Source organism: Octodon degus, unplaced genomic scaffold (genome assembly GCF_000260255.1).
Source record: "Octodon degus isolate 3935 unplaced genomic scaffold, OctDeg1.0 scaffold00024, whole genome shotgun sequence".
Taxonomy (NCBI): domain Eukaryota; kingdom Metazoa; phylum Chordata; class Mammalia; order Rodentia; family Octodontidae; genus Octodon; species Octodon degus.
Window position 1 is genome coordinate 2,359,117 of NW_004524600.1, and position 27,535 is coordinate 2,386,651.

Below are 27,535 nucleotides of genomic sequence, written 5' to 3' on the forward strand. Positions count from 1 at the left end.
AATCAACTCAGACCTTCCTGACTCAGTCTATGTAGTGGGGACGATAAGCCCTGCAGCGCCCCGAAGCCAGGCCCTACCTTTGCCAGATGCAGCCCACATGGAAGGCAAAAGCCAGATGCACATGCTTCAGCCCCACTGGTAGCTGGAAATGGCCAAAGGAAGTGGTTTTCCAAAACGGCATGTTAAAACAAAATGGCGTGTGTGAGAGCTTTCTGATGAAATGTTTTGAAACGGCCTCTTCCCTTATCTTTTCACCAAGAACACATATATAATCCTGGACTCCACTCATAGCCAAGAAAAATCAAGAGCTCAGCTTGAAGGAACAGAAAGGCAGAATGAGTTAGAATGCTGAGGAGTTTTAAAGGATAGAACAAGTGCTGATGGCTGACTCTCAAAACAAGTGTCCTAATAATTTAGCCTATCACTAGCCAGATGTTCCATGGCTTCTTGAAAATATTCTAAACAGATTAAGCCCAAAACTACTACTAAGCATTTCAAAATGTAGGGTGCCAATACGGACTGGAAATGATGATGATAGTTTGGTTTCTTTTTTGTAGACTGCATATGATCTTAACTGCACTAGGCATACTGGCTTGTTATCTCTAGCATTTGTGAACACCTCGGTCTCCCATCCATCTTCTGCACAACACTGCGTTCTACAGTAACCTAGCTCTATTTCACCTCTTCTATTACAACATCCTCCCAGAGTTAGTCTGCCTTCAGCCTTGACCTCTTTAAATGCATTCTCCATGCATGGTCTCTAGTGGTGGCTTTCAAAGTCCTTATTAAAGAAAATGCCATCCAACTGTTTTCCCTGGTCCTCAGGGATCCTCTTAGAGGTAGCACCCTTGTCCCATTGTCTCCAGGCTGCTACAAGTGATGAGAAGTTGAATGACAAAAGAAAATGCTTCATAAACCATCAGGCTTTATACTGAAGTATGGAATTGATGTTTTTGTATACTGCCCAGTTAAAATGATTTTTTTAGAAGGAAAAGAAAAGCTATTTGAATATGCAGGTTAGCAGCACTAAGTAACACAACACATTATGGGTTTACATATAATTTGTTGTTAGAAATAAATGAAAATGTGTAAAAGAAATAAATTACCATACATGTCTTGATAAAAATGAACTTAGGCCAGAGTGAGAAGTAAACATTACCTATGAAGCTACAGTGATTCAGGGTTAATAGACTGTCCATGGTTCGCACAGACTCCCAGAGAAAGAAGTGGTCAGTAGGACAAGATGCAGACCCAGATGTACTCTTCAGGAAGTGGAGGCGGAACACGAGGGCTGCAGAGGGCTCTCAAAACTTGCACTGTTCTGGGTCTTGATGCTATTACAACAAATTGTTTCCTCTTGTCGTATCCGTGCTTCCTTGTAGCTTGGCTTTCTTATTTGTAAAGTGTGGATTCCTCTGCCCTCATAGGTTTAGACTGAAAATTAAGTATTACAGTGCCTTGGGCTTAGGCACAGTGAAGAGTTACGTTTTGTGTCACTGAACTGCAATGCCCATCAGAAAGCCAGGTGGCAGATAGAAACATGGCCTGGGCAGTCTGGGAAAGCGGGGGGGGATGGATGGATCAGGCAAGAGACTTAAATTAATGGGTCATACAATCTACTTAGAGACTTCAAAGATTTAATATTTTAGTGTTCGTATCATTACTAGGTAGTATGTTGATGCTTCTTTATTCTTTCTCTTCCTTTTCCCCTTTCCTTCTCTCTTTTTGGAATATTGAGGATTAATCCCAAGGCCTACACTGAGCTGGATCTCATCCTTTTCAAAGTGATTTTGAGGCAGAGTATTGCTAAGTTGTCCACCCGTCAAACTTAAGATCTTCCCACCCCAACCCCAGAAGTGCTGGGATCACAGGTATGTGCCTCCACACCCAGCCAGCATCATTACATGTCAACCTGCACTATTACACTTCCTTCTGCAGTGGTCTGAGCTGGGAGCAGGTCGGTCCCTCTGCCTGTTGCTGGTTAGTGTGTCTGCCCAGCAAGGAGCCAAACAAGCCAAGGTGCTAAAGGGACCTGGAGGGGTTCCTTCATTAAGGAAGCAGTAACAGCAATACTATTATTATTATGCCTGCAATTCAACTGTACTTCATTCAGTATTTATATATTAAACTTTGTTATTTTCATAAAATAAAAAGTCTATATATCAAAAGTATATTAAAAGGAAAATGCACAGAAATGAGATTTCTAAGAGAAAATCTTTAGGAGTATCTTACTAAATACCACATTTAGAAAAGAGAAAACAAGAAATATGATAAAACCTTAGAGTGTAACTTGTCCTATGAATGTTCCACAAGATAAGCAAATATAAACAAGCAATGTCTTTCAATACATGTAGTACATGTCAAATGTCACATGATCACAACTTAGCCAATAATTCTTCTCTCTCTCTCACTGTGGGATCGTGGGTGACTGTCTCCTAAAACCATAACTGTGGAAGCAATACTCCCAAAGTTACTCACAGAAACAATCATTACCCTGATTTCAAAACCAGAAAAAGACCCAAAAGAAAAAAGAGAACAAGAGGCCAATCTCTTTAGTGAACAGATACAAAAATCCTCAATAGAATACTGGCAAACAAGAATGGAGGACATCATCAAGAAGTTCATACCTCATTACCAAGTAGGATTCATTCCGGGGAATGCAGGGATGATTCAACATATGCAAATCAATAAAGATAATATAGCAATAAACAGAAGCAAGCACAAAAATCACATGATCATCTCAATAGACACAGAAAGAAGATTTGACAAAATCCAACATCCATTCATGATTAAAAAAAGCCCAGAAAAAATTATAGCAAGCCGGCATCTTGATCTCATAAAAGCCATCTATGACAAACCAACAGCAAACATTATACTAAACGGAAAGAAGCTGAAGGTGTTTCCTCTAAAATCAGGACTAAGCCAAGAATATCTGCTTCACCAGTTCTGTTCAGTATGAAACATTAGTCAGAGCGATTAGATGAGAAAAAACAAATACAGATAGAAAAGGAAAAAGTTAAATTGTTATTTGCAGATGACAGGATCTCATACTTAGATGACCTCCAAAACTCCTAGAATTACCAAATTCAGTAGTACAGCAGGATATAAAGTCAAACCTCAAAAATCAATAGCATTTCTGTACACCAATAGCAAACTCACTGAGAGAGACATTAGAGAAACAATACCTTTCATAATACCATGAAAAAAAAAGAAATACTGAGGAATTAACCCAACAAAGGAAATAAAGACCTGTGCAATGAAATACTCTGGAAAAAGAGATCAAAGAGGACATCAGAAAGTAGAAAGATACCCTTTGTTCCTGCACAGGAAGAACCAATATAGTAAAAATGGCCACACTTTCAAAACGGCTATCCAGATGTAATGCAATCTCAATCAATATACCAACTGTATTCCTTACAGAACTAGAGAACAATGCTAAAATTCCTATCGATCCAGAAAAAAACCCAGAATAGAAACAGCAACTGTGGGCATCACAACCCCAAACTCTACTTGTACTACAAAACTACACTGATAAAAACACCATGGTATTGGCAAAGAAAAAAGACTTGTAGGTCAGTGGAACAGAATACAAAATGCAGAAACAATTCCAGGAACACTCAGCTATATTATCTTTACTAAGGTGCCAAACACCTTTCTTGGAAAAAAGATAGCTTCTTTAACAAATGGTGCTGGGGACAGCAGTTATCCACATACTGAAGATTGACCCTAGACTCTTATCTTTCACCTGACAATAAACTAAAATCAAAATGGGTCAAAGATCTAAATATTAGAACACAATCTACTGGAAGACAAAAATAGGCAAAACACTTGAAGACGTAGGTGTAAGCAAAGACTTTAACTGAACCCTGGTGCACAAAAATAACACAAATCAACAAATGGGATCACATGAAACTAATAAGCTTCTGTATAGCAAAGGAAACCACCAACAGAGTGAAGAGAACATAAAGAATGGGAAAAAATTTTGTCACACACTATTCAAAGAAAGGATTAGTATCTAGAATATATGAAGAATGCAAAAAAATTATTCCCTCCCAAACTTAATGCCCCATTTAAAAAGTAAGCATCTCTAATGAACAGATACTTCTTAGATGATGAAATACAAATGGTCAATATACACATAAAAAAATATTTTACATCACTGGTCATATCAGAAATGCAAATTAAAATACACTGACTCTATCTCACCACAGAAAGAATGGCTACCATCAAAAAATCATGTGGGCCCAGGGAGATAGCTCAGTAGAATAAGTGTTTGCTTGGCAAGCACAGGGTCCTGAGTTCAATTCCCAGTAGTTGAAAAAAAAAGGAAATCAACCAACACCAAATGCTGGATGCAGCAGAAGGGGAGAATCCTCCTTTGTTGGTGGAATGTAAACTGGTACAAACATTATGGAAATCACTATGGACATTCCTTAAAAACTAAAACTATAAATGTCATTTGACCCAGCTATTTCCTTTCTAGGTGTCTTCCCAAAAGTTATAGACCTTGTCTTAGTCTTCTCTCGTTACTGGGACAAATACCAGACACTCCAAATGAAGGAAGGAAAGGTTTATTTAGCTCACCGTTACTGGAGGTTTCAGTCCATATTTAGCTGGGTCCAAAGTAGAGAAGCACACAGCAGAAAGCAACTTTTCATGGATGCAGCAAAGAACAAGAGCACAAAAGGAATAGCAGCAATAGTTCTAGCAGCTAACTTCTCTTTCCCCCTTACACTGAAATGCAAATTACCTGCCCCAGGGCAGGTGCAGCATCCACACCCACAATAATCAATCACAAACTCCAGAAGCCGCCCCAAGACTGCATGAGGCTTTGGGGGGACAACTATATACAAACAATAACAGACCTCATACCACAATGGTATATGCATACCCAAGTTTATAGCAACACTGTTCATAAATAAATAAATAAATTCATAGCTAAATCTTAGAAACATACTCCGCTATAAAGAATGATAAACTCGAAGCCTTTATATTGAAGTGGATGCCACTTGAAGATATACTCATAAGTGAAATAAACCAGACACACATATGTAAATATCGAATAGTTTCCCTAGTATAAGAACTCAAAAGAATACAAATAGAAAGGTATAAAACAACTATAAAGGAAAGCAAGAACTCGAGGACTAATTAAGAGAGGGAAAGGAGAAGAGCTAGGAAACATGACAGTGACAAGCCATATAGTTGTATGTAGAAGATGGGTGAGGCAATGATCCTGAGAATCTTCAGAAGATTTTTGAATCTAGCAGTTAATTGGAAAGATTCTCACCCTAACTATATATACTGACACTTGTAAACTAAGCAACTGCCCTGAAGATGGCAATTTGTAATAGTAGGTTCATGCTTGGAGTGCCTGTCCTTTTGGTCTTCTGAATACAGGCTGCTTATCATGACATGCCAGTTGCTGCTGTGCTGTCTCTCGGGTAGATGACTGTTCAAAAAGAAGGGGTGGTGAATGAAGGCAGGAGACAGGAAAAGGAATATTGTGGGACTGTCCTGCTTCAGGGCTGTATATGGTTAGATTTCTGGATTTATGTGTAAACATAAGTATTATATAATTCTTTATTCCTATTTTTAAAATATATTCTAATTTTCAAATACTTTTTCATCATATTCTATAGGGACTTAAAGTTCAACATATCAACACTTGATGAAAAATACCTGTTCCATGTTATGCCTAAGATGTTTGATATTCAGATAGATAGTGAGGTTAAGCTTAACAGCCTAGGTTGTATGGTAATAACAATAAACTTGTCTTCTGGAGGGTTAACAACCTAAGTTTGCAGACCAAAATTAGAGAAAAAGGAGGGCCGCAAGGAAAGCCAACATTTTGGCCCTAGCCTTCCAAGGTCAATTAAGACTCAGGACATAGGAGAACTTGTACTATAATGTCACTTAACTCAGTAGTGTCCCAAATTTTCTGATTAAGGAGATTATGGGGCCAAAGAGGAAAGTGATCGATGATGTAGAGTGTGCCTAAGGAGAGTCACATGGAGAGAAAACATTCTCTCCACCTTTACAAAGAGCACATTGGCCAAGCAATGGCCGTGACTCATCCACATGGCTGACACTGACAAAGGATCTACAATCTGAGGAACAGGATCTCAGGATAAATCCTGAGGGAATTTCACTGACCTTATCAGACCAAAAAGCTGCAACTCTTATACAGCAAATAACCACTAGGAAGAATGTATGCAATGTGTTAATTATTGAAACTGTCCTATCAATTTGGTTTGAAACTGTCTCATTGCTATTTGTTTCTCAATAAAAATATGGAAAAAAAATCACAGAAAGTCTTATACATTCTTTAACAGATGAATGGATAAAGAAAGTGCTATTTATAGACGGTGATATTTATATACTTTGTTATAAATAAGGATAAATTTGAGTCGTGTAGGAAAATGGATACACCTTCAGACAATAATGTTAAGTAAATCAAATACATAAGCTTAAGATATAACAAGGTTACTCTTATGAGAAACTCAGTATATAAATTGTGAAATAAAAAACAAAAAAGTTGTAATTCAGCATAGACAATGTAGCTAGAAGTGTACTCTGGTTTAGTACATGTCCTACTTGGTTTTTATTTATTTTTTTGTATTGTAGGGAAGGGTCTACAAGGTGTTCAGGGTCTCACTAGTAGATCCAACTCGTAGTGATCTGCCTGTTTACAGTCTACTAAGAGCTGGGATTATAGGCACAGACCACCACGCTGTCTCAATTGTCATCTCAGCATGCCGTGGGAGCAGGGCCAGCATGGCAAGCCTGGGGATCAAACCCCAGGCCCCTGTACCTGCTTGCAGGAGCTTTAATCAGCTGAGCTATTTCGCCAGCCCAGTCTGGCTGGTAATCTGTATGTATAATAACTATTTTTATAAGGACTTAGAAAATAAATGAATCTGATGCTGGCAAAAATAATTTTTGAAAAGGGAGGCTAAGAATAAAAAAAGAACTGAGATGTGTTGCGTCTCAATGAAAGTAATCATTATGTTTAGCAAACATGTACTAACAAACATTCATATTTAAAGGACATAAAATAATAAACATCTTCCAACACAGACAGAAGTTCAAAACTAAATTATAACTATATAATGAAAACAGAGTATTAAAAGAAAGCTTTTTTGTAGGCACTCAAATAATTCTTCCTCTGTATGCAATGACACAAAAGCACTTTTAGCTTTCAGGTTCTGACAAATCCTGTTGTAACAACAACTGCCTCCCTTCCCCGCCTCTCCTTTCTTAATTCTCCCACAGCTCAAAAAATGAGATGGAGAACCTGGTATTTATCTTCTAGCACCATCAGCATTTTTCACCTCTCTGATTTCTATGTGGCTCTTTATTTCCTATTTTCAAGTTAACTTGTTGCAGCTTTATAGAAACAATTCACTCTCAGAAACAAGATTCTCATGTGGTTTCTCTTCATCCTACCTAAATGAGACTGCAGTAATTCGAAGATTATTGACAGAGAGGATTTAAGACGGTGAAGGCTACCAACAAAAGGTATGGAAAATGAAATGCTTCTAGTCTGCTCAGAGACCTAAGTACAGTTCTTCAGGTACTGTTTAGTTCAAATTAGAAGTTGTAAATGTTATTAAATATTATTTTTGATAGAAATAAATCTTATGTGGAAAACTGAATTTACATTTTAATGAAATCTACTGCAGAATTTCTTTTAGCAAATAGTTCATAAATCCACATCTGTCCTGTGTGCTCTGGGATTGCAAGTGTTTGCTCTATGCCCCCGAGTTTGTGCGTACCCCTTCTTTGTTTTTGGGTACTGCTGTGGCATTTCTCTAACCAAAGCCAGTGCTACTGCAACCACTGAGACACAGTATGTCTTCATTATTTGACATCAAAATTTGAGAGAACAGGCCACCAACTATATTGTGTTTGTGGTTGGAGAGGAGCAAAGTTGTCAAAGGTACAATGACAGTATAGATATTTATGTAAGAGAAACAAAAAGTGACTTCATATTGGAGAACAAATTATTTCTATGTAAATTCTTTAGGCAGAAGAAAACGCTTTAAGTCCAATATTCACCACTAAGCAAGTGCTATGCTAACTAGATGTAATGTCATATTATTTACTCTCATTTGGTCTGTCTGCAATTTATCACTGCCAGTACTTGTTAATTACGATGAACAAGCTGTCTGCAGGTCTGAATGATAATGAAATTTATAAAATGTACTGGTTAGAAAAAAGAAAACGGTTATAATTAGTAAGTGGAAAACAGGCTCATAATATAAGATGATTCAAGCAAAGGAAGAAAGCAAGCAAGCAAGCAAGCAAGCAAGCAAACAGATCTTAGGGAATATTATCAGCAGTTTCATTCCTGGAAAATCACAGGCTGCACCCGGTTTGGAAGGCAGTAATTTAGCAAGCTGGCTAGTCCAAAATGCTAGAGCCATTTTCAAATGCTAAACTTGAAAACAGCTATCATAGACCTGTAAATATGTTCTGTATTTAAGAAACTTTAATTTTTGTTCTAATACATTTTGCTAACAGAAACTGTCTGACAGCAAGCAGAACCTAAGCACACAATAACAAAGGCATACAAGTACTATGTCTCAGTGGTTGCTGTAGCAGTAGCAGTGCCTTTTTTTTTTTTTTGCGGAACCAGGGATTGAACTCAGGCCCTTGCACTTGCCAGGGAAGCGCTTATTCCACTGAGCCATATCCCCGGCCCTACTTTTTTTTTTTTTTTTTGAGCAGTGCCTTTGGTTAGAGAAATGTAACTATAAACAAATGTTTACAGTTAAGCCTGACATTTAAGAACCTCAAATCTGGAGAAATCCTCCTCTAAAATTCTATTCAGAATATTTCAAAATTAGGAACAAAAATAGAAGCTATGGACATTATGGAGTCCCTTTTTTTTTCTTCCTCCACTTGTATGGGAAAGTGTGGTTGAAACAGTTAATGAAGCTTTCAGTTTCCCAGTGCCGCATTTTCTCCTTTACCCATGGGAAACTCAGTAGGACGTATGGTAGTAAAAGGATGAATGGAGGCTATGTAGGCTATGAAGGAAAGTAGGACGAGATAAAAAATGCCTAGGTACTGGACAGCACAGGGTGGAGTCTTATTTGAATGCCCTAATCTGATAAAATGATGATGCCCAAAATGACAGCTCAAGTTTCTTTCAGTTTTAGGATCCTAAGAAAATAAATCAGCCTAAGGAAGCAGAGAAAAAAGAACAAGTTTCAAATGTCTTTAACATCAACGGTTTTATGATACAAAATAAATTTTAAAAGAACAGTGACATCAGTTATAAACCAGTGAGTATTCTCTGGCTTAATTATTGTTCTAAGTTCTCCACCCCCTCCCTGCCCCCTTGGTACCATGGATTGAACTCAGGACCTATGCTTGCAAGACAGGTGCTTCAGCTGCTGAGCTATCTCCTCAGCCTTGTCCTAAGTTCTTAAAATGAATCAATTTCTCTAACCGTATGGCTTAAGTACTAAGAACTCATTTTTCAGAAGATGATACTGAAAGCCCAGAGAGGTTACAAAAAACAAAGAACCAGCCAGATTGTTTTGATCAAGAGCCCACCCTACTTTTGTACTCAAAGAATACACATAAATCTTACAGAAGCACTCTGGTATATCCTTTGAAATTAATAGTTAGACAAAAGAAGCTGGTATTACACTATGTCAGAAATAATTATATATATTTTTTTTTCTCAAAGAAAGGACTACTGCCAGTGGAAAGGATAATGGTGCAAAAGGAATAGGAAGATGAAAATAAGGAGCCTTCTGGTTTTTCAAATTACTTCTAGCTACCAAGTTTGGATTACCATTTTCCTACTTCTGTATTTTAAAAAAAATAGGGGATGGGGAGATAGTTCAGCAGCATAAGCACCTGCCTGGCAAGCTCAAGGTCCTGAGTTTGATCCCTGGTACTGAGAAAAAAAAAAAAGAAAATTAAAAAAATGGCTAATGCATTTTGGTATTCTCTCACACACAAGCAATGATATGTCGATTTCTAGTATTTTGAGATTTGCAGTCAGTGCTTCTGAGCTATTCAAACAGCTGGTTTTGCAGTCAAATGCTGTATTTGGGTCAAGGAGTGATTCTGATCTCAGCTGGAAAAGATTGCTCATGTTCTCAGCAAAAACAGTAGTTCAACTGTTTCTGTTTCACATACCAGATACCTAATGTAAAACAAGTGCTACCCTTGGTAAGGACTGTACAATGGGCCCTGACCTAGAAATGGTGGGAAATCAAGCCAGGAACTTTCTTTCACTGCTTTCCTTTCTCTGTGAACAATCCTCGGGTCATGTGCATGGCACCTGGCACTGCTGAATACACATTTTTTTATTAAGACCATTTCTTGAATACTTGCAAGTTGTCTGATCCATATTTATAAATTATTCTGAGCTATATTTGAATTATAATCTCTAACACATTTTCATTAAAAATGTTATTTTAAAAATCTACAATGCTAATAAAATTCTCTACTGGATCCTACAGCTATCTTTACATTTTCAGCATATCTAGGGTTTTCCAAAGAACAGACCGGACAACTCCTTTCTTTATGCCAGAAATCAGCCCCCACGCACAACCACTTGGGAGAACGTCAGTCTCCCAGGTCTGCTGTGACCTGCTCTCCTGGGCTGCAGCATCCTCGCCTGCTGTGTGAGCGTGCCTGTGTGTGCACGGGGAGAGGGCTGTTCAGATGTGTTTTGGCTTCTACGCTAAGGCTAAACTTTTTCATTTACTTGTTCTTTCTTCCTTTTAATCCTGACTTTGTCTTCTTTCCCTAGCTTTTGTTATTTGACTCTGTACTGCACAGAAATTAGCTACAATTTGAACGGAGCACCAACATAGTTAAGCATCAAGATCTTCCAGGAAGACAGACATACAAGTGACATCATGGGCTCCATGGGCTTGCAGCTTCTTGCTTTCACCCTGGCCATATTTGGGCTCTCTGGAGTGCTCACAGCCACTCTGCTGCCCAATTGGAAAGTGAATGTGTATGTGGGCTCCGACATCTTGACTGCCATTATACAACTGCATGGGCTGTGGATGGACTGCACGTGGTATAGCACTGGGATGTTCAGCTGCATGCTGAAAAACTCCATCCTGTCCCTCCCAGCCCATGTACAGGCTGCGAGGGCCACCATGGTCTTGGCTTGCATTTTATCTACTGTGGGGATCTGCATTTCCATAGTAGGACTGAAATGCACTCACTTAGGAGGGGATGAAGAAACCAAGAGTCAGGCTTCCTTTGCCGGAGGAGTCTGTTTCATGTCCTCAGGGGTCTCTGGCTTTATACCCACAGTATGGTACACAAAGGAGATCATAGCAAACTTTCTGGATCTGACAGTTTCAGAAAGCAACAAATACGAGCCTGGAGGAGCTATTTATATAGGATTTATTTCAGCAATCCTGCTGTTTATCTCCGGAATTCTTTTCTGCATTTCCTATACTAGAAAGAATCCAGAAGCTTGGCTATCCCTTCCCAAACAGGAGCAGCCCTCCACCACTCAAGTAGAAAACAACTCTGCATATCACCTGAAAGATTATGTGTAGGTACATAATGCACAAGCAATGAAGTTTTTGGCTGATTGCTGGAACTTTATTTTAGATACGAGTATCAGAATTATGCTTGATTTTTTCCACAGAGTGCAAAATATTTTTAAAAACTACTAAGTAATTTAAAATAGTAATGATCACATATAATTACATATTTTAAGATTTATTTTTCCATGATTGCTTTCATGTTTTACTTAAAGGTTTACAACTATAAGAAGTTCTGACTACATTAGTAAGACTGATAGCATTTTTTTCCTTTTTAAAACTACTTGTTGATACATATTTCTATATTGGATTTTATAAAAGCACTTAACTACCAAGTATAAAAGGTACCTTGGCCATGTAGTTAATAAAAAATGTTACCTATGTTTACTATCTGGTAGGTAATTAAAAACTTGCTTCTGTTCTAAAGTCATGAGAAATGAGGGTGATGCTAGGAACAGAGGAATAGTCCACCTCACGTTCAGGTGCTGCCCAAACCATCTATCCAAAGTCCCAACCTCTACTCTCATTTTCAAATTATAAAAGTACAGATATCTATCTATCTATCTATCTATCTATCTATCTATCTATCTATCTATCTATAAAACTAACATAAGGCAGAATGAAAAAAAACTGCAGGTTGCCACATCATAGAAAAGCCAACCCAAACACAAACTAGAATCTCTAGGCTTCCTAAAACATTAAATATAAGCCAAGTGATAAGAATACATGTTTGTTTTAAAAGGGTCAAGAACTCAACTCTAACTTCTAACAGAAAAATTCTCTATATTTAGTTGATTTCTCCTGTAACAATTTCAATTTATTATTGTCCTACTTTATCACAATACTATTCAAATGACTATCCAAACAATAAAAACAAGTTGTATTTTCCCTCAAATGTGATTCAACAAAGATACTGTGCTCTTGTCCATGAGTAACTGCAGTTAGTTAACTGAAGTGTAACAGTGAAAGTATAAAAAATGCTTTTAAAATATAGGTTAAAAGAATCTGATATGTATTGAAACATCTTAATATTAATTTATGATAAAAATTCAACTATTACCTCATATGTATCTAAATATTTTATGAAAATAAAAACAATTTTTATAGGGACAAAGGAAAAATGACTTGCTTCTATTTATTAATATATGATCAAAAATTGCTTATAATAAATGACAAAAGAGAAGACACCAATAACTCAGGAGGTAGGAAGATAATGTAAGTAACTACCAGTTGTACATACAAAACTAAATACTAAAAGATTTTACTTATACCTGCTTTATTTGGTAGGTCATCATCTGCTGCTGCATCAATATCATCAGCTATTAAGAGGATAGCAAAAAAATGGTTCTATTTCATATGAGAACTAAGAAGAAAATCTCAGCAGAAGTTTAAGTGATTGTTAAAAGTATATATTCCTTTTTAGTGGTCAAAGTATTATTTCCCAGACAAAAGAAACTGGCACATGGAAAAGAACTCGGATAGACTATTTTTATGCAAATTAACATACAATGACTGCTTTGCCACCTCTGTATTCCCTCATGTTGTTAACTGCCTATTTCTGTACAGTCTATGCAGCCCAGAGTCCTGTACAGTACAAAAGGTTCACCTCATACAATTTTGTTAACATGATCTACACTTCAAGATAATACAAAGATGGAATATTTTGTTCCTAACTAGATAGAAGAGAGTTTCAAACTCTAAGAAACTCTCAAACTCTTTTCTTTTCTACAAAAGAAAGACCCAGTTCTATGTGGACTGAAAGCGAGGATGAAATAAATGGGTGTGCAGTCCCACCATTCTTATTCTTTCACCCACAATCCTCTTGCCTTGGCCCAACTCCTATTGTTTCTTCAGGGCTTACATGGACTTCCTCTGTAAACTGAACCCTAATGTTTCCAGAGATTTGTGGCCTCCATGTCTGCACTCAGAAAAACGCTTTGTATGACAAGGTTAGGAATTTACAAGTGGCTTTTCCCAGTAGACTGGGAGCTGAGATTTTTTTTTTTTTTACCTTTGCTCCTCAGTGGCTTGCCACTACTCTAAGTGCCACAGGCCAGGCTTGGTCTAAATCCTCTGCATATAATGGCTGTTTTAAACTGCCTAACAATGCTACCAAGTGGACATGATTCTCTGATCTTGTAGGAAGTGAGGTTGAGAGAGGTTAAGTTATTTAGCCAACTTGCCCAAAGCTACCTAGCCAGTATGTGGAGAGATAGATGTGGACTGGGCTTCAGAATCAACCCACCTGAGTGTTGGCCCCAAGGCTGTACAATACATACAACTCGCAGAAACTGTTTGCTCATGTGAAGGTGGGAACAATACGCTAGCATTTTTCAGAGCTGGCCACTAACGCTGGGCAGTTAGTGCACAGAAAGCATGCAGTGGCACTCTGCAGCTTGGGACCCAATCCTGTGCTTTTCATACAAGCAGAGTGTAACTTGTAGAGGCCAACTGGCAATGTCTGGAAACATTTTGTGATAGCTCAGGTATTATTACAATCTAGTGTGAAGAGAACAGGAATGCTGTTAAGCTTACAGTGAACAGACAAACTGTCAGCAGTTACAAGGTAAAGAAAGTCTGTTCTAATTTACTGAATATATTTAAATATTTATTTTTTGTTGATTAAAAAGTTATTAAAATAAATGACAAAGCACATATGCTTGCACGGCTTGTGAGATTGAACTTGGGCTTGCCAGGCAGGTGCTTATGCCACCCAGCTATCTCCCTGGACCCTGGTAAATAATTTAACAATGAAATAAAATCAAAAAAATTCTAATTTAGGATATATATCCTACACATTCTGCTACTTTAAGAAATACCAAAGTAGACTAGTTAGTCTAATATTAAGAACCAAGGAAGTGTTTCTGTAATGGAAAAGTACTTAAGGTTCAAATTTCAGGGATAAAGTAGAGAAGTTCATCAAAATAAAGTGGCAAGAATTTAGAATCAACTAGCCAGAAAGAACTTTGGTAAGAGTTTTATTTTGGTAAAAGTTCGTTAATGCTTGAGTTGGCTAATCAAAAGACCCATAAGCAGAAGACAGCACATTACTACAGAAAAATCTCTTAAGGTAGGCATAAATAAGCCTGTTACCTCACAAGAGAAATTCTTCACATCCAATTCTTAAAGAGTTCTGATTGAAAATAAGCCACAAATGTTTCTAAATTCCTACTAAGCATTATTCCCTTTCTTGCCCCCCCCCATGAATGTGCCTGCACATCTATTTTAGTACTTGGTTTATCTTATTTTGTGTGTGGTTGTGTTTAACACTTTCTTCTTGCATTTAAAAGATTTAGCCAAAGGGACTATTAGCCAATAGCATGCATCCTACAACTCATTTCCTGTTGGAAAGAACTCTTCCCTTTTTTAATCCGAGAAAATGAATTTTTAACATTCACTCAATGTAGTCAAATATTTTTGAGCTTTCCTTAGGGTTTTCCCAATTTTTTTCTATCACAGTAAAACTAGTTTAGAGCAAAGGAAAATTACTTAAGAACTAAAATTTAATCATTTTAGTTTTTTAACATAATACATCCTCTTTCTTGATAACTGCTTTCTTAAGTCATAAATCAATCTCCTGCATGTTGCATTTATAACATAATGAAAGCATGAGAATAAAACTGCTATGAATATGTTTAATTTGCCAAAAAGGGCAAATATCCTCAAACAAAAAAAGAATTAAATACATAGCTAGTTTTCTAAAACAACCTTTTCTTGAGCCTTAATCCCACAGGGATGAAAATTTAATTAAGTGTATAGGCACCATATCCTACATCAAAAATAAAGTTAATAGTATGTAAACATGATAAAATATTGACTACATAATTAAAACCAAGAAAAACTTTTTGCTTAATATTCTCACACCTATCCTAAAAAACTAAGTAAAATCTAAAGATTCTTGGAGGATAGCAATAAAAACTGTAAGTCAGATCTTCGTTTCTGATATGATAGGCCTATAACCATTCAAAAGGCTACATGTAGACATGTATGCATGACAAAAAGAAAGCAAACTGTATGGCCACTTGCTTTAGGAGAGAAAGTACTCGACAGCACAAATATATTAAGACTGATTATGAGGACCGGGGAGATGGCTAGGTAGAAAAATGCTTGCCTGGCAAGCACAAGGGCCTGAATTCAATCCCCGGTTCCACCAAAAAAAAAAAAAAAAAAAGTGTTCAAAGACAGCCTGGGCCACATAGTGAGACCCTGTCTCAAAAATCTAAAAGAAAGTGAAAAACCAGATATATGTTTGGGGTGGGGAGACAGCTCAGTAGAATAAGCACTTGCCTGGCAAGCGCAGGGTCCTGAGTTCAATCCCAGGTACTGAAAAAAAAAAAAAAAAAAAAAGACTGATTATGCCCTATAAGACAGCTCTCATCATAAAATTCTTTCTACAATCTAATTATTTTAAGAGAGGTCATTTATAATGGCAGTGAAACCTTGAGATACACAAGCGAGGTGGTTTTGCAAGTGAGTCCGTGAAGGCTACTTTACACACCTGACAGTTAAGTCTGCTAAAGAAGTAGAAGGGGAATGAATTCCTACGGTCACCTGAAAGTTCAGCTAACTGTGGAGGACAAAATGGAAGAGGAAGTGTTAAGATGGTACCAAAGAAGGTGAAGCTGAGACGCTCCAAGACTCAACATTAGTATTCAGAAGGTTCATTCTAAACCTGTGAGATATAATCACTGAAGACAATTTTTTCATGTTATTTATGAAGGGGAAATTATGTGAAGTGAACTTTGTATTTGAGAGTTTTGGCTATCAATGAGAGATTTCTACTCTTTACCAGGCTCTGAACTCCTTGAAAGCAGATTCAGTATCTGATGACACACCCTGCTCCTTGTTATATGCCCAGCGCCATACTTCCCAGAGCCACTGCTCAATCCAGTGAAGAAAAACCTTACTTTTTATAGTACATGTTCAGTAATAACTCATCAAACAATGCTTTTGCTAAAAATAGATGCCAGCTGTTTAAATTTGGCATACAGAAACATTGTTTTCATAATTAAAACTTACTCATGTAAGTAGCATAACTATTTTCCACAGATTCATCAAAATCCTGCCAAAAATGTGTAAAAGAACTATTCAATAAATATTGATCCAACTTTAGTTAGAATTCTCCAGCAGAAATCATAAAAAAAATATTTGATTTCTTTTCTAAAAGACTAAGTGGCCATGTCATTTATCTATCATACTGGTATACTTGTAAGAGCAGCAGAGAATGATGGTGATGCTACAAATGATGATAATTAAACCATGACATAAACCTAGCATTTGATCACTCTAAGGAGGAGAAAAACTCCAGAACGTACATGGTTCCTACTCAAGTAAAAAAAAAAAAAAAAAAAAAGATGGAACAGTTTATATATAAATAAATATTAGATCTCATCGATTATTTCCTCAGGGAAACAAAGATTATAAAAGAAATTCAAATTCTGATATACGAATATAAATAAGCAGAAACTTACCTTTGGTTTGGGAACAAAAGCTTTACCTGGAATGGTAAAGATATGCTTGACACTGCAGAGGTATTGGGCCATAACAGAAAGGCGACTGCGCTGTTTGCTTCCTGTAGTTGCAACAAGCCTCTATACAGGAAAAAAAAAAAAAAGGAATTTCAGTATGGCCTGATGGAACAGAATAGAGCCAAGATTTCATTATCTCTGATGCTGCATTTTTTGAGACAAATGATAAAAGCATAGGATATCTGACCCATGATGTAGCCAACATGGGAATATGATGTTCTTCAACATCATCAATATCTTGGATCAGGGCAGTACATATTGTATCACATATAATTGTATCACGTACAATGCACTAAAAAACTCTTGGCACACAAACTTCTCTACTGTTAACTGTTGGGGATTTTCAAATCATTGTTATATTGTAGAACAGAATGTCCTTCATAAAACAACTAATCAATAAATACTGAAGAAACTAGCAAGCATAGTGAAGAACTAAAGATGCTCAAATATTTAACTTCTTGAATATTTCAAAACAAATGAACATTTTTAATGTGTCCTTTTCTTCAGTTAAGTGTAACAAAACTTTGATTATTCAAGAACCCTTATGATGTATTGATTTATTTTCTAAAATATATATGATGTATTGATTTATTTTCTAAAATAAATATATTTTTGTAAAAAAAAAAAACCAGGAAATTTTTAATCCTTTTAAGGACCCAAACATTTTTATTTTGTAATTAATTAAATACAAAACAACCAAAATCAAAACCCTAGCAGAATGCTTAAAAAAGAAACTCTCTCTCTCTCTCTCTCTCTCTCTCTCTCTCTCTCTCTCTCTCTCTCACACACACACACACACACACACACTAAGGCCAAGAATGGCCAAGATACTCCTGAAATATGCCAACAATGTTGATGGGAAGGGTCACACTCCTAGACATCAAAATTAAGATAGTACTGTTACTGGCACAAACAGACCAACGGAACAAAAGCCTCAGACACAGACTCAAGCACGTGTGGGTCCTGATAAATGCTACAGCAACTGCTAATGGGAAAGACTAGAACACTCAGTAGTACTGGTATAATTAAATATCTATAGGGAAAAGAATAGACCCTGATCCTTTATCATAACCTAACATAAAAATATGTAAGTATGACTCCCATGGCATGGAAGAGTATCTTAATGATGCAAAAGCTACAAAAGACTGATGTATTTTGTTCTATTTAAGTTAAAATATTACATACAACAAAATACTACAAAGACTAACCACAAACTGAGAAAGCATTTGAAAGATCAAAAGATTCATGTTCTGAATATGTGAACAAAGGGTCAGTGTTCAGAGTACAAAAGAAATGCCTACACATTAGTCATTAATAATCATAAGATAAAGAACTAAAAGAAAATATAATAAGGCAACTCATGTAAGAACTAACCAAATCAGCTGTAACCATAAGCCATGCTCAAAGAAGGGATAAACTGTAACATAAATGATGGTACAAAGGAGGAATATTCAAATTAAAACCGTGAGAGGTAATTTTACATTTATGAAATGAGCACAGATTAAAAATAAAAACTGCTAGAACTAGCAATGATGACTACCTGGACCTACAGGAACTTTCAGGCACACTGGTGAGAAGGAAAATCAGTATTAACACTTTGCTGCATAATTTGGCAAGTTATAGTAAAGCTGAAGTTATATGAATCCTTATGACTTGTTAGGCCTACCTTAGGAATATATCCTACAATATTGTTTCTACACTTACATGAGAGGTGTCGCACTATGTGTCATATTAAAAAAAAAAAGTAGGAAACATTCACAGTGAATAAATACACCATGGTTATTTCTGTCAACAGAATACAAAACAGTTAAAATAAATCACAGGGTTTGTCAATATAGCTTAATTCCCAAAATACAGTATAAATTAAGAGGCAGAAAATAAGTACAGTATGAAGCTATTTATATAAAAATTTCCAAAGATGACTCCCATGATTTACTCTGTATGTTACTTCCAGGGCAAGCAGAAAACATGCATGGAAATAATGATCAATTATATCATGGAACCACCCACAGGAAGAAAAGAGAGTGAAGTCTCCAACTACATCTACATATGTCTTTAAAAAAGAAAAAAAAATATGGCAATGTATTAAAACCGGACAAAGCAGAGTATTGGAGAAAGTAACAAGACCTACTAATTACTCTAAAATGTGGTCTGCTTCTCCCTGTTCTCAGAGCTGCAAAGACATTTCAACCCCCTGGTGAATGACTCGGGTCACTATTGCAAATGCAGTACCAAAATGACTGCACTCAGCCCAGGCCAGGTTCGAGGCAGGGTGCCCCAGACAAGGCCATCAAAGGTGCAGGGCTTTTGGAGAGTCGCTTTTTTTTTTTCTTGGTACCAGATTGAACTCAGGACCTTGTGCCTGCCAGGCAAGCACTTATTCTACTGAGCTATCTCACCAGCCCTGCAGGACTTTTGGAGTTCGCTACTGCTGGGCTCTCTTGCTTCACTGTCATGTACTGATCTACTCAATTAACCTTTAACCCTACTGCTTCTCACCTGCTGTGGGCATGAAAACCACATATTCTGGCCAGTTAGACCTTTGCCTTGACCAAGATGAAAAACAGGTTCTCTGTGAGATGCTAGGAAGTTTATAGGAAATCTGGAAATACTGTAGCATTTATTTTGTTACTCAGAAGCTACCCCTTATGCTACCTAAATTTGTATTTTTAATCACCTGGCTCTTGTCTGTTGTATCAGGACATTTAAAATTATGAAGGTAAGTTAAAAATGAATGATGAGTTGCTACAGCACAGAGCCCAAAGTAAATTCTTCCTAATGTGTGAAACCAAAAAATGTATATATCCTGAAGCAAATAAAAAAGATAAATAAAAGAAATATAGATTGAAGTTAAAGGACAGGCTTATGGATCAAATGGTCAAAAATATTTCTAGCTCTACATTCAGGAAAAAGGAAGTTTAATTTTACTATCAGAATAAAAGTGTTTTTTGTTGTTGTTGTTGGGTTTTTCTGTTTTTTTTTTTTTGTATTTTAGGAAAAGGTCTAAAGGGTGTTCAGGGTCTCGCTACTAGATCAGACTCACAGTGATCTGCCTGTTTACACCCTTCCAAGAACTGGGATTACAGGCGTACACCAACATGGCAGGCTTGGGGATTGAATCCTGGCCCCTGCGCCTGCTTTCAGGCACTTTAATCTGCTGAGCTATTTGGCCAGCCCACAAGTCAAATATTTAAAATGCATTATAGCTACATTACACCCAACAGCACAATTCAAACCAGATCTTTAAAAGCTAGTATGAACACAATATTTTAAAAATGAACCAAAATAAATGCCCAGATTTTTGAAATTATTATTTGAAATTATTATTTCATCCTGAATTTCTCCTGCTTAAGTAATACTTTACATCTAAAAGGTGTATTTTACTGATGATTTCAAGAGAACTCAAAACTCACCTGTAAGGCATAAAGTTAAGTGTTCTAATTTGATGTAAAAATACATTTAGGTCTGTTTCACTCATAGCCCTAAGCATCCAGCACAGAGGAAGGGGTCCAGTATAGGTTAGGAGCCCCACTGACTTCATTATTCAATCTCTGCTGCAAGTATACCGAAGTTTTGGAAATGAAAACATGTAAATCATCATCTTAACTCAGACTAAAGCAGCACACATAACTTTCCATAACTCATTAAGTAAAAGTTCAAGACACAGGCCAGGAAATCCTACAGAAGGCCTCAATTAAAAGTTAACAGTCTATCAGGCATTCAAACTTACCCTGCTATTTCTGTAATACATTATAGGTAAAGCTATGAAGCTGAATGTCCACTATTAGGATACATGATTTTAATAACAAAAGGCCAAGAAAGCAAATCAATTTTTCAATAAATGGAAACGTCTAATTCTTCAGCTGTATTTTATTTTTTATGCATTTGTTACAGGGTCTACAAGGTCTCTCTATGTAGATTAGACTCATAGTGATTCTCCTGTTTTCAGACTCCCAAGTTCTGGGATTACAGGAGCGTGCCACCATGCCCAGTCAATCACTGTCTCAGCACGCCCCAGGGGCAGGGCTGGGGCTGGCACAGCACTCCAGGCATCCGGGATGCTCTGCCTAAGCAGATGCTTTAGTCCACTGAGCTATCTGGCTGGCCCTATGAACTATCTGGCTGGCCCTTCTTCAGCTTTAAAAAGCACTGTGTCCAAGTATGAGAAAAACAAGTGTTCAAAGAATTCACAAGGACAGTGGTTTTTTTTTGTAACTTTTAAAACAAGAAAAAATAGGTTTATATCTGAGAGGTTACACAGTCTCACAAAAGGGACAAGGAGAATTATGTTGGGCTGGGAATGCAGCTCAGGGGCACAATGTCTGTCTGCCTGACAAACATGAGGCCCTAGGCTCGATTCCTGGTACCAAAAAGCCCCCCAAACAAACAAACAAACAAACAAACAAACGACCAACACAGAAATGTGTTACTGGTGGAGAGCTGGCTCACTGCTGGGAATGTATGCATAATAGGCAAGATCTCCTGGAGAGTGTAGAAGACAGAGGTAGACACTAGATCCAACTGGAGAGAAGCCACAGGGCCAGCAACTTACAGAACTTCAATGTTATAATGAGCAAAAAACATGACCTGCACTACAGTTCAGTTTTTTCTTACAACTACTCTACGACCTTTGGAAAGGTACTAAGTGCTCAGAGTCTGAGTTTCACTAAGTATAAATGAAGTTAGATAAGATTACTAAGATCTCATTTACTGCTACACAATCTAATTCTATTTTATGAGTTGCAACTTAGTATTGTCTGTATGTTCTTTAACATATATGAGCTGAATTCTTAGATTTAGAACCTCTAGACCTATAGAAAGGAAAAGAGGATGGTGCACATTATATGTTTTATAAATATAAATGTTAGTTATAGACTCAATGAAAATTCTTCTTAGTATTCATGGTAAAATTTAACCAAAATCAACCTTTGTTTGAGAAAAATAATTGCCTTTGGTGAGGTTACAGCAACACTATCATTAGTAACTACAACTGACACTGAGTCACTGAAAGCATGACTCCACCTCCTAGGCTTCTGCTCCTCTGCTACTTTCCCCAGGACAACTACAGCCCACAGTATTTTGCATCTCTATTGTTACACTAGAGCACATACACCATAATAATGTCAAGTGAAAAAAAAAAAATCCACCAATGTATAATTAGAAACCTTGGTCTTTGTCCCTGGTTGCTCATATAGTTTCTAAGTTATGCGATTTTCTGGATAAGAGGGGCATGTTCTGTTACTTGTGAATCCCCCCCATCACACCTGACTTCATGCTGATGGGTGACATAAGGTGGGGCTGATCACCAGAAAGACTAACTGGTAACTCATTAATCACAGGCTAAGTTCTGTGAGCCATTCTAAAGAATTATGGAACCTTAGGAAGGGGAAGTAAGAGCCCCTGATTCACAAATGCTTGCTCAGAAATACAGGAAGACCGTCCTGTGACTGGCATCTGACACAGAGCAGTCCACTTAGGGAACTGAGCCACTAACTTACGGGATCCAACACCAACTAAATACAGGTGCAAAGTGTCAGAATTTAAGTATAGAAGACCAGCTGGTGCTTCGAGACTTGCAGAATTGCTTGGTATGGGAAAAACTTACTCTGGTGTGAAAGTGCTATGAATGTAAACAGAGTGGCTTTCTTCAGAACCAAGGCTTCAAAACAGAAAGTAGAGAAGAAAACTAAAGGCATATGCCCAACTCAGACCAACAGGGAGAGAATAAACAGATTCATCAACAGATAACTGTAAGGACCTTGGGGAAAGCAAAAATAAGGTATCATCTTTAAAGAGTTCCTATAAAACAAAAGGGTCTGACAGCTTGCAAGTACTAGCATTTGGGGAAAAACAATTTTATGGCCAAACACTTCAAAGCAACCTTTTCATCCTTTTCTTACTGACACTTTAGACAGGTTGATGCTGGGCTCTGTTTCAGGGTCGGGGTCAGGGTTGATCTCCTGTTAAGTGTTAGCATCCCTAACCTTCTACCTAGTTCTAGTCACCAGATGAATCCCCCAGCTATGACTGCCAAAGTAACTCCAGGTACTGCTAACTGTCCCCTAGAGATGGGTGGAGCATAAGTATCCTTGCTGGAAATGATTGCTGCAGGAGAACTCTGGCAAACAGATAGGAAGATATGAGAAATGAAATTCTGTTGATACATTTAAATTATCTGAGAAGACTGCATCTACAGAATAAGCTCCTACTGCTTTCTTTCCTGGGGCTGGTTGTACGGCAAGTGCAGCCCATGTGACCTGAAAGGTATGAGCAGTGTTCCACCTTTCTTTTTTAATTTTTTTTTTTACTATTATACAGGTAAACTAGTACTGGTACAGGTTTATACTACCTAGGGATTACATTCATCACAGGGAGCTGGTGTCTGTACACAACACAATTCTTTCCATCATCTTCCTTCCTCTTTATCCCTTCTCCCCTTTCCCCACTTGCAAAGTATGTATCTCCCGTTTTTTTTTTTTTAAATTTGGTACAGAGTCTCACTAGGCAGCTTGGACTTGTAGTGATCCTCCTGCTTTTAGCCTACCTAGTGCTGGGATTACAGGTGTGCACCACCATACCTGGTCTTGGTCTGTGGCTCAGCACACCCTGAGGGCAGGGCCCACATGGCATATAGTGTTGAGGATTGAAACCAGGTACTTGTGCTTGCCAGACAGGCATTTAGGTGGCTGCCAGCCCTATTTTTTTTTAATTTTTCAATTCTCTATATATTTTAGATATTAGTTCTCTAAGTTCTTTGAGAATGGCAATTTCTTTTCCCATTCTGTAATTTGCCTCTTCTTTCTATTGGATATTTCCTTGGCTGTATGAAGTTTTTCACTTGACAGGCCCGTTCATTGATTTTTTTTTTTTCATTTATTGATTCTTGAGCTGTAATTCTCTCAAGAGAATCGTAATTACTGCAAAAAAGTTTCATTCTGAAACTATAAAGCTCATTAATATATAAGAAATACCATTTTTCACAAGTGAGACAACAGACAGCACAGATCTGTGATCTCAGAAAGGGGAAAGGAGGTGAACCCAGACTGTCATAGCATATGCTGGGAGGGGTACAAAGGGACCCAGAGGCCCCTCACTTGGTGAAACAGTGGCTGCAGGTTACCTCACTCTTTTTCTGTCACACACAGTGGCATGTACAAAAACATGGACACACATATACATATATTTGCAATGCTCAGAAAGGGATGGGGGAAAAGAGGGAAAGAGCCAGAGCTAAGGGCTGTCCTCTGCAGCCCTGATCTATGCAGACCTGAGTTACAACTCTCTGAGACCTAAGAGGTTAGAAAAAGAAAAATGGGAAAGTTTACACACAACAAAGAATAGTTTGTGTTCCCAACAGCTAAAGAGAAATCTTAAAGGCCTTGAAATACAAAGTGTGTTGGGTCGAGTTCTTTGAAAGGTCATGACTTAGTGGGACTCAATCCCAAATTAAAGTCTATTTTGGATCCATCAGACAAATTCTAAAAGCATTCCTCAAATAATCTTTAAAGCTTATCTAACAGCTTTAAAGAACCAAAAAACAAAAAACCCAACACCATAAAAGGCAGCCCTCAAAAACATTAAATTAAAAATGGTCACAATTCTGGTCTCTCTTCAAAAATAATCAGGCTTTGCAAAGAACTGAAAAAAATGGGACAATGAAAATGACAAAAAAAAAAAAAAGTGAAAAAGTACAGAAATTAGCCAAAGAAATTGCAAGATAAAGCTCTTAAAGCAACTACCAAAGGGTTAAGGATGTAATTCAGTGTTGAATTGTACAGCATATATAAGGACCTGGATTCCATCTCCAGTAGCATACAATAGCTACTATAAATATGTAGACATACTGGTATGTACAAAAATATTAAGGAAAGCATGAATATAATGAGAGAAAGGAAAGATACAAAAAGTCCCAAATAGAATTTCTGGAGGTAAAAATGTAACATTGAAGTGAAAAATACACTTAATAGAACAGAATTTTAGACTCTACATAACTTCGAAGACACAGTAATTGGAATTTTTACATAAGGCAAATCACTAAAATATTTTTATACAGTGCTACTTTTTTTCCCCTCTTCGAGGTACCAGGGATCAAACTCAAGACCCTGTGCTTTTTTTCTTTTAAGAAAAAGTATTTATTTGCCTATGAGGTAAATGTTTTATCAGCTCACAAACAATGTGAAACACAGACCTGCTCTTTACAGAAATACTTGAACATGTGTCCCATTTGTTAAGTGACATTTGAGGATGAGACATACATAACTTTTTAGCAAGCTAGTTACAGGACAATAGGGGGTGTTGATAAGAGTATAATCTGAAACTTACTGTGACAGCAAAGCTAACCGTGAAGAGATAAGTAAAATACTTACCTAATTATAATGCAAAGACCTTTTAATAAGCTTTCTCCTTACTCTTTAATGGCTTGCTCAAGTGGCGTGCATTATCCTGGTTATTACTAAAGTTTCTTTGAAACAATTTTTAAGAGTAGATCACAAAAAACTATGATTACGTGGAACAAATCTTGAAGCATTTAAAATAAATTTCCATATGTCACTTTTGAGTTATTTTTGCATTGATTAACGTGGAGATTTTTGTTGTTAATCCAATAAAGAGAATAAAACTCTGCTCCAACAAGACTGTAACCTTGTGCAAAATACCTTGTATCTAAAATACTGCAGAGGCAGCTGGGAAGATAGCTGCCTGGCAAGCACAAAGGCCCCAGTTCAATCCCTAGAACCGGGCATGGCACACGCCTGTAATCCCAGCACTAGGTAGGCTGAGACAGGAGGATCACTACAAGTCTGAACTGTGTATCAAGACCCTGTATCAAAACAAAACAAAACAAAACAAAACAAAACAAAACAACAAACAGAAACACTTAAATTGTCTTTGTAGCAAAATCTGTGTTTCTGGTTTAGCAAGTTAATACAAACATGGGTTTAAAAAAAAATCAGAAGAGGACAAGTGAAAGTAATGTGTATCTTTGCTGAATACATGTTTTTTCAATACTTTGATTCATTTAGCAATTTATTCAGTTTTTTTGAGACAGGGTCATGCTATTAGTGCAGGCTGTCCTCGAACTCCCCATGTAGCCCAGGCTGGACTTTGACAATGATCCTCCTGCCTCGGGACTACAGGCATGCAGCACCATGTCTAACTTTTTATTTAGCAATTTAAAATACATTCTGATAGCATGAAGGTGATATGGCTAAATACTGAAATGGAATACTCATCCTGTGGATTTCAAAATATTGAAGCTATTATATACCATAAAAGGAATATAACGATTATTTTAAAAATTCTTATAACAACGCAGAGGTTTTGACCAAAACAGAAACCAGTTAATTAAAACCTTGTGATAGAGTAATAAGGTAGCAGGGAAGTGATTCAGATTCAGGATTGAAATGATACAGTCTCCAATGTAGAATTCAAAGCCAGGTATTTCACCTTGACCGCCAATGTCCTGTGGGCCAAGGAACAACTTCAAGCACCGCCAAGCCCTTGCTCCCCATCTCTGTCTCAATGCGCTTTGCAGATTCCTATGCGGGACAGCCAATGCCTTGCACAACAGATGCTCAGAATAAACTCCAAAGCCCGACCACTTCAGGAAAGAACGAAATTATCCTTCCTTGTGGAAAAACAGAAATACGGCTGGAGCCGACACACAATCCCTGCCAACCAATCAGGAAACCGCATCTCATTTTGTGAACTCCTGAATCTCCTAAGCCTGGGGTAAAAAAAGAAATGAAGCCCATCCTAGAAGATGGCACCCAGACTCCCAAATACTCGGACAGGTCCAGATTTTCTTCCTGCTTTCCAGGTCCTCCCTCCCCCGCCGACCCTGAACTTCCAAGGCAGGTGCTTATGAGGCTGAGCTATCTCCCTAGGGCTAAAATGTTTTTGTAATAGTTAACCAAATCCACAGATTACTATATAATTCTTTTCTTTACTGATATGTTTTGATCTGACAATTACCAGACATCAAACTGTCTACTCCTTGACCTAATTGGGCCACCAACTTGTCTTGTGCCATGTCATACTGTTTTGATTATTAAGGCTTCACTATATATTTTAACAAAGCAATCATTTCTCATTCTTTTTCTTTTCCCAAAATTTTATTGAGAAATAAATAGCAATGAGACAGTTTCAAATCAAATTGGTAGGACAGTTCCAAAAATTAACACATTGCACACTGCCTTCCTTAGTGGTTGTTTACTGTACCAGATGCAGAAATATCCTATTTAAAACACTTTATTAAAGAAATCCCTCTAATCCTTGAATTAAGAGAATGTAGCTATATATCTATCCTAACCATTTTGAATACACAGATACAAAATGGATATTCATCTATATCCTCTTTTTTGTTTAGTTCCATCATTTAAATATTTTAGGTGTGTGAACTCAGCAAAATATTCCAAAATAGTCCAGTAGTCCATAAAAGTATTGAGTCTTCCACTTCACTGGCAATGTCAGAAG

At 37.2% G+C, this 27,535-nt stretch overlaps 2 protein-coding genes across 2 annotated transcripts in view; one reads left to right on the forward strand and one right to left on the reverse strand.

The window, feature by feature from the left end:
* The window catches only part of Tfb1m (transcription factor B1, mitochondrial), a 63,745-nt gene that overhangs the window by 8,803 nt on the left and 27,407 nt on the right, over positions 1-27,535 (reverse strand). The window contains exon 5 of the mRNA XM_004628561.2: positions 17,006-17,125. Within this exon, the coding sequence (XP_004628618.1) occupies positions 17,006-17,125 (120 nt within the window). The remainder of the gene's footprint in view (positions 1-17,005; positions 17,126-27,535) is intronic.
* On the forward strand, positions 10,887-11,546 carry Cldn20 (claudin 20). Its single transcript, XM_004628500.1, has one exon. The coding sequence runs from the start codon at positions 10,887-10,889 to the stop codon at positions 11,544-11,546; it is 660 nt and encodes a 219-aa protein (XP_004628557.1).

Coding starts and splice junctions, on each gene's coding strand:
- Cldn20 (XM_004628500.1), top strand. CDS start 10,887: ATGGGCTCCATGGGCTTGCAGCTTCTTGCTTTCACCCTGGCCATATTT.